Source organism: Lathyrus oleraceus, chromosome 5 (assembly GCF_024323335.1).
Source record: "Lathyrus oleraceus cultivar Zhongwan6 chromosome 5, CAAS_Psat_ZW6_1.0, whole genome shotgun sequence".
Classification (NCBI taxonomy): Eukaryota; Viridiplantae; Streptophyta; class Magnoliopsida; order Fabales; family Fabaceae; genus Lathyrus; species Lathyrus oleraceus.
The window spans coordinates 66570210-66582763 of NC_066583.1; the positions used below are offsets into that span (position 1 = coordinate 66570210).

The following is a 12554-nucleotide window of genomic DNA, read 5'->3' on the forward strand; positions in this document are numbered from 1 at the left end:
CCTCACAAACGACGTCGCTGTTGATTACAACGGCACGCTTACGTCACGAACTCCATCGGCAACTACATCTGGAAAGTCAACGTGAAAGGAGAAGCTTCAATCTTCTCAAAATCGCCGAGGTTCACCGAACATCCGGTGGACCGCGACACACCGTATAGTTACATCGGGCTCAACGGTATTGCTTACGTCAGCGACGGGGATTATCTCTTGGTGGTGCAATCCAATACAGGTAAGGTTTTCAAGGTTGATGCGGACGACGGTACAGCCAGGCACGTACTTCTCAACGAGGATCTCACGCATCCTGATGGCGTCGTTTTTAGAAGTGACAGTGTCGTTTTGGTGGTTTCACCGCAAGCGAATAAGTTGTGGCTTCTGAAGAGTAATAATGGATGGGGGAGGGTGTGGTTTATGATAAAATTGACCTTGAGAGTGAAGGGTACCCTACTTCGGTTGTTTCGAGAGGGAGGGATAAGATGTATGTGTTGTATGGGTATTTTTTGAGGGTCTTTTGGGGAATTCAGAGAGGGAGGGTTTTAGAATTGAGGAGATTATGTCACCAAAGGAGAGTGAGGGAGAGAATGTTTGGCTTTATGTGATGATTGGATTTGGCATGGTGTATTTTGTGTATTGGAGGTTTCAGATGGGTCAGCTTGTGAAGCATATGAACAAAAAGATCATATGATTATTTCTAAGTTTATAGTTTCTATTTCATGGTTATAACTTTTTTTGTTTTGTTTTGTTGTTATTGTTAGGTTCATAGAATCATAGGAGTGACAATTGTATCATTTTGATGTTTTATACCAAACTCTTATTAAGAGCTTAAGGTGGTTTATAAATTCTAATGCTCTTTATGAACGGGACAAAGGATGATTTGCAGCAGTATAGTGAGATATCTTAATGTAATTTAAGAAACATAGGGATAAAAAGAGTAAGAATTGAGAAGAATAAATGAGACCTGTTATAGTATGGTGTTCTATTCCCCTGTTTTGATAAGTAATACTCATGTTTTTTTATTGTTTTTTATGCTGTAGTGGGATGGAGTCTATGATAAATGAGAATTTATAAATTCTGCAGTATGGGGTTTTCATCTCAAGGCTCTAAGAAACTACATTGATGAGGTGATAAGCAAAGATCTGATTGTCTCAAAGTGCAATTTTTCCATTCTGATGGTGACCTTTTTACACTTCTCTCTGTGTACAAAGAATGGGAGGCTCTGCCTCAAGAGAGGAGGAATAAGTGGTGTTGGGAAAATAGCATCAATGCTAAATCTATGAGGAGATGCCAAGACACAGTTTTCGAGTTAGAATCATTTCTAGAGCGTGAACATGGCTTTGTTGTTCCAAGTTACCGGCGTTGGGATCCTCATACACCTTCTGTTCATGATAAGAATATGAAAAAGGTTATACTGGCCTCACTTTCTGAAAATGTAGCCATGTTTTGTGGACGCAATCAACTTGGTTATGAAGTAGCGCAAACTGGACAACATGTTCAACTGCATCCATCTTCTTCCTTGCTCGTGTTTGCTCAAAAGCCTAGTTGGGTGGTTTTCGGTGACCTTCTCTCAGTGTCTAATGAATATCTGGTCTGTGTTAGTGCTGTTGAGTTTCAATCATTATACGACCTTCAACCCCCTCCCTCGTTTGATGTATCCAAGATGGAAGAACGGAAGTTGCAAACTAAGACATTGACTGGTTTTGGCACTATTCTTCTCAAAAGATTTTGTGGGAAATCCAACAGTAATTTGCTTGGTCATGTTTCACGTATTAGGAAAGCTTGTTTGGATGAAAGAATCTTTGTTGAAGTGAAAGTTGACGAGAATCTCATCCAGTTATATGCCGCTTCACACGATATGAATACAACTACTATATTGGTGAGTGATGTTTTAGAATACGGGAAAAAGAGGTTACGCACAGAATGTATGGAAAAATGTTTGTATCACGGGTCTGGTTCTGCATCACCTATGGCTTTGTTTGGGTCTGGTGCTGAGATAAAGCATCTGGAACTCGAGAAGCATTCCCTGAGTGTTGATGTGTATCACTCAAACATAAATGCAATTGATGACAATGAGCTCCAGATGTTTTTTGAAAAGAATACCTCAGGTTCTATATGTGATGTGTACAAGTTCCAAGGAATGGGGAAGGATCCTCCAGATAGAGAAAAGTGGGGCAAGATAACATTTTTGTCCCCTGATGCTGCCAAAAGAGCCGTTGAGCTGGATGGAGACGAGTTTTGCGGCTCGAACTTGAAAATACTTCCTTCACAATCAGCTATGGGAGGGGATAAAACATTTTTATTTCCTGAAGTTAAAGCAAGAATTTTCTGGCCTCGCAGACTTAGCAGAGGATTTGGCATAGTTATATGTGATAAAAATGATGTCAATATAGAGTGGTATACACCATTATCACCATGAGAATAACTTATGACACTTTGCATAACTTTCTATATAGTATTCTCATAGCGGGTCAATCCGGTATAAATATTACTCTTAATATTCATACCTATGTTTAAGACTTGATAACTTTTTATCCATGATCCATGAGATGTGATCACCAGTCTACAAACATAATAGTCTCAATGCTTTAATGTTATCCCACTTCACAATAAAGCTCGACTACGGATACTTTAAGAATAATGTCCTTATGTTTAATGTGCTCTCATGATTAAGTCACACTTAATACATTAAACGGACTATCTATTCCAGGGACTTTATTAATCAACCATAATAAAGAAAATGCCTTTTATTATTAGTAAATAATTCGATACAAGTACCAAAAGTATTGGCCTCTAGGGCTTACACCAACATCATGTTGCCCCCTGACACCCTTCCAGAGACCGTTTCCGACTTATTCATATACTAGAGTAGAGTCACTATGTGATTAGATCCGACTTGCTTACGTCTTGTAACAATGTTCTCCGAGAACCGACCTACTAACGATTTATGCAATCCGACTTGTTCGCCTTTTTATACTCGACCTAGAAAAGCTCGGTCTTTGAGAATTCTAAGATGTATAATAATATAAACATAATTATTGAAGATCAAAATATAATCGAAATACAATGTATTAAAAAGTTATATCTAAAAATGATTTTTATAAAATACTATTTGAAATAGTTTCAAAATTAAATAATTTAAAATATTTAATATCTAATTTTTTTAAATAAAATAATTAAATATCTAAAATAATATTTTTAGAATAATTATTAAAAGTAATTTTTTATTAATTTTTTTTATTTACAATTTTTTTAAAAATAAATAGTATAAAAATCATTTTTTAAAAGCAAAACAATCTGACCTTTAATTTCTCTTTTTCAAACTCTAAAGATTCAAAATCCTCTCCGATTAAAGAATATAGTATAATTTTATAGATAGATCATCATGAGATGAAGACCCATACACTTAACTTCAGCCGCTACTTGGAATAAAGTTTCAAACCCAAAAACACAGCTCTCAAAACCTCACCATGCCAATTCACTCATCCAATCACTCCCTTACTTCATACACCATCGTCGTCGTCCTCCTCCTCCTCTTCCTCCAAAGTTCAACTCCGATAATCAAAGCCCTCGCCGAAAACTCCCACGTCATCAATTTCCAATCACCAAACCTCTATCCAGAATCCCTAGCGTGGACCCTTTAAAACAACACTTCCTCGTCGGATCCCTCTGTCACCGCACCATCTCATCAACCTCCGACGCTGGCATAACCGAAACCCTTATCTCCGATACCTCTCTCCCCGAAAACGTCATCGTTGTAGGTATAACAGTCGATTCACGCAACAACCGCGTCCTCGCTGTAATCCACGCCGTCAAACCTCTTCCTCCTTTCAACGCTCTCGCCGCCTACGGCCTAAAATCCGGCAACCGCCTCTTCCTCTCCCCTCTCCCCACCGATGAATAAGCCCTCACAAACGACGTCGCTGTTGATTACAACGGCAACGCTTACGTCACGAACTCCATCGGCAACTACATCTGGAAAGTCAACGTGAAAGGAGAAGCTTCAATCTTCTCAAAATCGCCGAGGTTCACCGAACATCCGGTGGACCGCGACACACCGTATAGTTACATCGGGCTCAACGGTATTGCTTACGTCAGCGACGGGGATTATCTCTTGGTGGTGCAATCCAATACAGGTAAGGTTTTCAAGGTTGATGCGGACGACGGTACAGCCAGGCACGTACTTCTCAACGAGGATCTCACGCATCCTGATGGCGTCGTTTTTAGAAGTGACAGTGTCGTTTTGGTGGTTTCACCGCAAGCGAATAAGTTGTGGCTTCTGAAGAGTAATAATGGATGGGGGAGGGTGTGGTTTATGATAAAATTGACCTTGAGAGTGAAGGGTACCCTACTTCGGTTGTTTCGAGAGGGAGGGATAAGATGTATGTGTTGTATGGGTATTTTTTGAGGGTCTTTTGGGGAATTCAGAGAGGGAGGGTTTTAGAATTGAGGAGATTATGTCACCAAAGGAGAGTGAGGGAGAGAATGTTTGGCTTTATGTGATGATTGGATTTGGCATGGTGTATTTTGTGTATTGGAGGTTTCAGATGGGTCAGCTTGTGAAGCATATGAACAAAAAGATCAATTGATTATTTCTAAGTTTATAGTTTCTATTTCATGGTTATAACTTTTTTTGTTTGTTTTGTTGTTATTGTTAGGTTCATAGAATCATAGGAGTGACAATTGTATCATTTTGATGTTTTATACCAAACTCTTATTAAGAGCTTAAGGTGGTTTATAAATTCTAATGCTCTTTATGAACGGGACAAAGGATGATTTGCACAGTATAGTGAGATATCTTAATGTAATTTAAGAAACATAGGGATAAAAAGAGTAAGAATTGAGAAGAATAAATGAGACCTGTTATAGTATGGTGTTCTATTCCCCTGTTTTGATATGTAATACTCATGTTTTTTTTATTTTTTTGTGCTGTAGTGGGATGGAGTCTATGATAAATGAGAATTTATAAATTCTGCAGTATGGGGTTTTCATCTCAAGGCTCTAAGAAACTACATTGATGAGGTGATAAGCAAAGATCTGATTGTCTCAAAGTGCAATTTTTCCATTCTGATGGTGACCTTTTTACACTTCTCTCTGTGTACAAAGAATGGGAGGCTCTGCCTCAAGAGAGGAGGAATAAGTGGTGTTGGGAAAATAGCATCAATGCTAAATCTATGAGGAGATGCCAAGACACAGTTTTCGAGTTAGAATCATTTCTAGAGCGTGAACATGGCTTTGTTGTTCCAAGTTACCGGCGTTGGGATCCTCATACACCTTCTGTTCATGATAAGAATATGAAAAAGGTTATACTGGCCTCACTTTCTGAAAATGTAGCCATGTTTTGTGGACGCAATCAACTTGGTTATGAAGTAGCGCAAACTGGACAACATGTTCAACTGCATCCATCTTCTTCCTTGCTCGTGTTTGCTCAAAAGCCTAGTTGGGTGGTTTTCGGTGACCTTCTCTCAGTGTCTAATGAATATCTGGTCTGTGTTAGTGCTGTTGAGTTTCAATCATTATACGACCTTCAACCCCTCCCTCGTTTGATGTATCCAAGATGGAAGAACGGAAGTTGCAAACTAAGACATTGACTGGTTTTGGCACTATTCTTCTCAAAAGATTTTGTGGGAAATCCAACAGTAATTTGCTTGGTCATGTTTCACGTATTAGGAAAGCTTGTTTGGATGAAAGAATCTTTGTTGAAGTGAAAGTTGACGAGAATCTCATCCAGTTATATGCCGCTTCACACGATATGAATACAACTACTATGTTGGTGAGTGATGTTTTAGAATACGGGAAAAAGAGGTTACGCACAGAATGTATGGAAAAATGTTTGTATCACGGGTCTGGTTCTGCATCACCTATGGCTTTGTTTGGGTCTGGTGCTGAGATAAAGCATCTGGAACTCGAGAAGCATTCCCTGAGTGTTGATGTGTATCACTCAAACATAAATGCAATTGATGACAATGGTCCTGATGTTTTTTAAAAAGAATACCTCAGGTTCTATATGTGTTGTGTACAAGTTCCAAGGAATGGGGAAGGATCCTCCAGATAGAGAAAAGTGGGGCAAGATAACATTTTTGTCCCCTGATGCTGCCAAAAGAGCCGTTGAGCTGAATGGAGACGAGTTTTGCGGCTCGAACTTGAAAATACTTCCTTCACAATCAGCTATGGGAGGGGATAAAACATTTTTATTTCCTGAAGTTAAAGCAAGAATTTTGTGGCCTCGCAGACTTAGCAGAGGATTTGGCATAGTTATATGTGATAAAAATGATGTCAATATAGAGTGGTATACACCATTATCACCATGAGAATAATTTATGACACTTTGCATAACTTTCTATATAGTATTCTCATAGCGGGTCAATCCGGTATAAATATTACTCTTAATATTCATACCTATGTTTAAGACTTGATAACTTTTTATCCATGATCCATGAGATGTGATCACCAGTCTACAAACATAATAGTCTCAATGCTTTAATGTTATCCCACTTCACAATAAAGCTCGACTACGATACTTTAAGAATATGTCCTTATGTTTAATGTGCTCTCATGATTAAGTCACACTTAATACATTAAACGGACTATCTATTCCAGGGACTTTATTAATCAACCATAATAAAGAAAATGCCTTTTATTATTAATAAATAATTCGATACAAGTACCAAAAGTATTGGCCTCTAGGGCTTACATCAACATCATGTTGCACCCTGACACCCTTCCAGAGACCGTTTCCGACTTATTCATATACTATAGTAGAGTCACTATGTGATCAGATCCAACTTGCTTACGTCTTGTAACAATGTTCTCCGAGAACCGACCTACTAACGATTTATGCAATCCGACTTGTTCGCCTTTTTATACTCGACCTAGAAAAGCTCGGTGTTTGAGAATTCTAAGATGTATAATAATATAAACATAATTATTGAAGATCAAAATATAATCGATATACAATGTATTAAAAAGTTATATCTCAAAAATGATTTTTATAAAATACTATTTGAAAAATAGTTTCAAAATTAAATAATTTAAAAATATTTAATATCTAATTTTTTTAAATAAAATAATTAAATATCTAAAATAATATTTTTAGAATAATTATTAAAAGTAATTTTTATTAATTTTTTTTATTTACAATTTTTTTTTAATAAATAATATAAAAATCATTTTTTAAAAGCAAAACAAAACAAAACAATCTGACCTTTAATTTCTCTTTTTCAAACTCTAAAGATTCAAAATCCTCTCCGATTAAAGAATATAGTATAATTTTATAGATAGATCATCATGAGATGAAGACCCATACACTTAACTTCAGCCGCTACTTGGAATAAAGTTTCAAACCCAAAAACACAGCTCTCAAAACCTCACCATGCCAATTCACTCATCCAATCACCCCTTACTTCATACACCACCGTCGTCATCGTCGTCCTGCTCTTCCTCCAAACTTCAACTCCGATAATCAAAGCCCTCGCCGAAAACTCTCACGTCATCAATTTCCAATCACCAAACCTCTATCCAGAATCCCTAGCGTGGGACCCTTTAAAACGACATTTCCTCGTCGGATCCCTCCGTCACCGCACCATCTCATCAATCTCCGACGCTGGCATAATCGAAACCCTAATCTCCGATACCTCTCTCCCCGAAAACGTCACTGTTATAGGTATAACAATCGATTCATGCAACAACTGCGTCCTCGCTGTAATCCACGCCGTTAAACCTCTTCCTCTTTTCAACGCTCTCGCCGCCTACGACCTAAAATCCGGCAACCGCCTCTTGCTCTCCCCTCTCCCCACCGATGAAGAAGCCCTTGCAAACGACGTCGCTGTTGATTACAACGGCAACGCTTACGTCACGAACTCCATCGGCAACTACATCTGGAAAGTCAACGTGAAAGGAGAAGCTTCAATCTTCTCAAAATCGCCGAGGTTCACCGAACATCCGGTGGACCGCGACACACCGTATAGTTACATCGGGCTCAACGGTATTGCTCACGTCAGCAGCGAGGATTGTCTCTTGGTGGTGCAATCCAATACAGGTAAGGTTTTCAAGGTTGTTGCGGACGACGGTACAGCCAGGCACGTACTTCTCAACGAGGATCTCACGCGTCCTGATGGTGTCGTTTTTAGAAGTGACGGTGTCGTTTTGGTTGTTTCACCGCAAGCGAATAAGTTGTGGCTTCTGAAGAGTAATAATGGATGGGGGGAGGGTGTGGTTTATGACAAAATTGACCTTGAGAGTGAAGGGTACCCTACTTCGGTTCTTTCGAGAGGGAGGGATAAGATGTATGTGTTTTATGGGTATTTTTTGGAGGGTCTTTTGGGGAATTCAGAGAGGGAGGGTTTTAGAATTGAGGAGATTATGTCACCAAAGGAGAGTGAGGGAGAGAATGTTTGGCTTTATGTGATGATTGAATTTGGCATGGTGTATTTTGTGTATTGGAGGTTTCAGATGGGTCAGCTTGTGAAGCATATGAACAAAAAGATCAATTGATTATTTCTAAGTTTATAGTTTCTATTTCATGGTTATAACTTTTTTTGTTTTGTTTTGTTGTTATTGTTAGGTTCATAGAATCATAGGAGTGACAATTGTATCATTTTGATGTTTTATACCAAACTCTTATTAAGAGCTTAAGGTGGTTTATAAATTCTAATGCTCTTTATGAACGGGACAAAGGATGATTTGCAGTAGTATAGTGAGATATCTTAATGTAATTTAAGAAACATAGGGATAAAAAGAGTAAGAATTGAGAAGAATAAATGAGACATGTTATAGTATGGTGTTTTATTCCCCTGTTTTGATATGTAATACTCATGTTTTTTTTATTGTTTTTTGTGCTGTAGTGGGATGGAGTCTTTAATAAATGAGAATTTATAAATTCTACAGTATGGGGTTTTCATCTCAAGGCTCTAAGAAACTACATTGATGAGATGATAAGCAAAGATCTGATTGTCTCAAAGTGCAATTTTGCCATTCTGGTGGTGACCTTTTTACACTTCTCTCTGAGTACAAAGAATGGGAGGCTCTGCCTCAAGAGAGGAGGAATAAGTGGTGTTAGGAAAATAGCATCAATGCTAAATCTATGAGGAGATGCCAAGACACAGTTTTCAAGTTAGAATCTTTTCTAGAGCGTGAACATGGCTTTGTTGTTCCAAGTTACTGGCGTTGGGATCCTCATACACCTTCTGTTCATGATAAGAATATGAAAAAGGTTATACTTGCCTCACTTTCTGAAAATGTAGCCATGTTTTCTGGACGCAATCAACTTGGTTATGAAGTAGCGCAAACTGGACAACATGTTCAACTGCATCCATCTTCTTCCTTGCTCGTGTTTGCTCAAAATCCTAGTTGGGTGGTTTTCGGTGACCTTCTCTCAGTGTCTAATGAATATCTGGTCTGTGTTAGTGTTGTTGAGTTTCAATCATTATACGACCTTCAACCCCTCCCTCGTTTGATGTATCCAAGATGGAAGAACGGAAGTTGCAAACTAAGACATTGACTGGTTTTGGCACTATTCTTCTCAAAAGATTTTGTGGGAAATCCAACAGTAATTTGCTTGGTCATGTTTCACGTATTAGGAAAGCTTGTTTGGATGAAAGAATCTTTGTTGAAGTGAAAGTTGACGAGAATCTCATCCAGTTATATGCCGCTTCACACGATATGAATACAGCTACTATGTTGGTGAGTGATGTTTTAGAATACGAGAAAAAGAGGTTACGCACAGAATGTATGGAAAATGTTTGTATCACGGGTCTGGTTTTGCATCACCTATGGCTTTGTTTGGGTCTGGTGCTGAGATAAAGCATCTGGAACTCGAGAAGCATTCCCTGAGTGTTGATGTGTATCACTCAAACATAAATGCAATTGATGACAAGGAGCTCCTGATGTTTTTTGAAAAGAATACCTCAGGTTCTATATGTGCTGTGTACAAGTTCCAAGGAATGGGGAAGGATCCTCCAGATAGAGAAAAGTGGGGCAAGATAACATTTTTGTCCCCTGATGCTGCCAAAAGAGCCGTTGAGCTGGATGGAGACGAGTTTTGCGGCTCGAACTTGAAAATACTTCCTTCACAATCAGCTATGGGAGGGGATAAAACATTTTTATTTCCTGAAGTTAAAGCAAGAATTTTCTGGCCTCGCAGACTTAGCAGAGGATTTGGCATAGTTATATGTGATAAAAATGATGTCAATATAGAGTGGTATACACCATTATCACCATGAGAATTACTTATGGCACTTTGCATAACTTTCTATATAGTATTCTCATAGCGGGTCAATCCGGTATAAATATTACTCTTAATATTCATACCTATGTTTAAGACTTGATAACTTTTTATCCATGATCCATGAGATGTGATCACCAGTCTACAAATGTAATAGTCTCAATGCTTTAATGTTATCCCACTTCATAATAAAGCTCGACTACGGATACTTTAAGAATAGTGTCCTTATGTTTAATGTGCTCTCATGATTAAGTCACACTTAATACATTAAACGGACTATCTATTCCAGGGACTTTATTAATCAACCATAATAAAGAAAATGCCTTTTATTATTAATAAATAATTCGATACAAGTACCAAAAGTATTGGCCTCTAGGGCTTACACCAACATCATGTTGCCCCCTGACACCCTTCCAGAGACCGTTTCCGACTTATTCATATACTAGAGTAGAGTCACTATGTGATCAGATCCGACTTGCTTACGTCTTGTAACAATGTTCTCCGAGAACCGACGGTCGCATCCGCGAAAAACAACCGGTGGGAAAAAGCAAACAAACAGAGCCGCCACTGTGCGTTATTTATCCCAAAGGAGGGAAAGGAAACGCTCGAAGTAAACCTGGAAAGGAAATGGTCTTACGACCGGAGATGCAAGGATCGGGAGTCGGTTACGCAAGGGGAAGGTATTAGCACCCCTCACGTCCGTCGTACTCGACGGGATCCACGCTCAGAAGAATAGGATAAGGTTGCTGATAAACTGCTCAAAGAATGCACACACACTGGAATAATAAAACAGGCGGAAGAAGATGGAGGAAGGAGACTCGGCAGGATATCGCATCCTGGGCCTACGTAGTTTGTCAGAAACAAACATCAGAGTCGACGTAGTTCGGGGAAAATGGGAACGGGCTCGCTAGGATATCGCATCCTATGCCTACGTATCTCATCTGGAATGAGAATTAGAGCTACCGTAGTTCGGCTAACGCACGCCGCAACAAACACCATACCAAGACGCTGAGACGTCAAAGCAAACACGCAAATGGAAACAGACTGCCAATGGCTGGTCTTACGTCCGACTCCAAACAACAAACACAAACAAGGAAACCGAATGCCAATCGCTGGACTTACATCAGACTCCAAGCACACAAACACCCACAGGAAACCGACCGCCAATCGCTGGACTTACGCCAGACTCCACACAAACAAACACAGGAAACCGACTGCCAATCGCTGGACTTACGTCAGACTCCACACAAACAAACACAGGAAACCGACTACCAATCGCTGGACTTACGTCAGACTCGAAGCAAACAAGAGGTTAACCAGACGCTGAGTCGTCAAAAACAACAAAAAAGGTGAACAAACAAGCTAACAGGGAGTCTGGTACTCGAGCCTGCTATCTGTCAAGCAAACACACACAAAAAGGAAAAGGGTGCCCGGAGAGATCTCGCACGATCTCCTGCCTACGTACCTCATCTGGTATGAGGATCAGGGCAACGTAGTTCCCCTTAACAGGGGAGAAACTCTCTCCTAACCAGAGACCGGGAAATAACAAACTAAAAGGGAGGCTGACTCGAGCCTAATAGTTGTCATGCAATCCACAATAGTCCTAGGTTGAGGCATCTAAACAGAACCTAACTCGCACAGGCAGCAAGTTGAAACAGCAAATAAACAGCAAATAAACAGCAAACAGGCATTCACAAGAGAGCAAGCACACACACTATATGCAAACAAGTGGCTCACACAAGGCTAGGCTGTAGAAACAAGCCAACTGGAATGGGGTGTTTTTAGCTCTTAACCCTAACATTAAGAGTTAGGGTGAAGCAGATGAAATGGAGATGAGGGTTATGCCTCATAGCTCTTATCCCTGGCCTGGGAGAGCTTGAATCAACTAGAAAGTGTGGGAGTTCAGAATGTAGGAACTCTTCTCCACATGACTGACACAACAAGATCTTGGGTTCTTATTCAAAGTGCATCAACACATGGTGTGAGCAGGATGCATGACACAACTGAATAGCAGGGGATGGATTGCACATCCCTTCTATCTGCCAATGCCTCTTCACTTAGGAGGTCTTTATATGTACAAGGCACAAAGATAAACAAGCACAAACATTGCCTCTTAAGGAGGGCTTCAGACAGGTGCCTGCCAAAATAACATGACAGGTCTTCCAGACTACATGGAGATCAAGGAAGTTACCTAAGTGGTATGCCAACCACAAGCAAAGCAAAGCAACTCAAATAATGAGGTAAAGCGGCTAAAGTACCTGTGTAAACAACTAAACCAATCAGTACAGAATTCAGACAAACAGACAACAGTCAATATCAAACAGGCAATCCCAATGTACAA

General features: G+C 39.5%; 1 protein-coding gene across 1 annotated transcript; it reads left to right on the forward strand.

The window, feature by feature from the left end:
• Positions 1–5518: 5518 nt before the first annotated feature.
• Positions 5519–10211, forward strand: LOC127078746 (ATP-dependent RNA helicase DEAH11, chloroplastic-like). Its single transcript, XM_051019179.1, has 2 exons — positions 5519–5852; positions 9760–10211. Exons 1-2 carry the CDS (start codon positions 5549–5551, stop codon positions 10209–10211), a joined length of 756 nt encoding a protein of 251 aa, XP_050875136.1. The 5' UTR covers positions 5519–5548.
• Positions 10212–12554: the final 2343 nt, after the last annotated feature.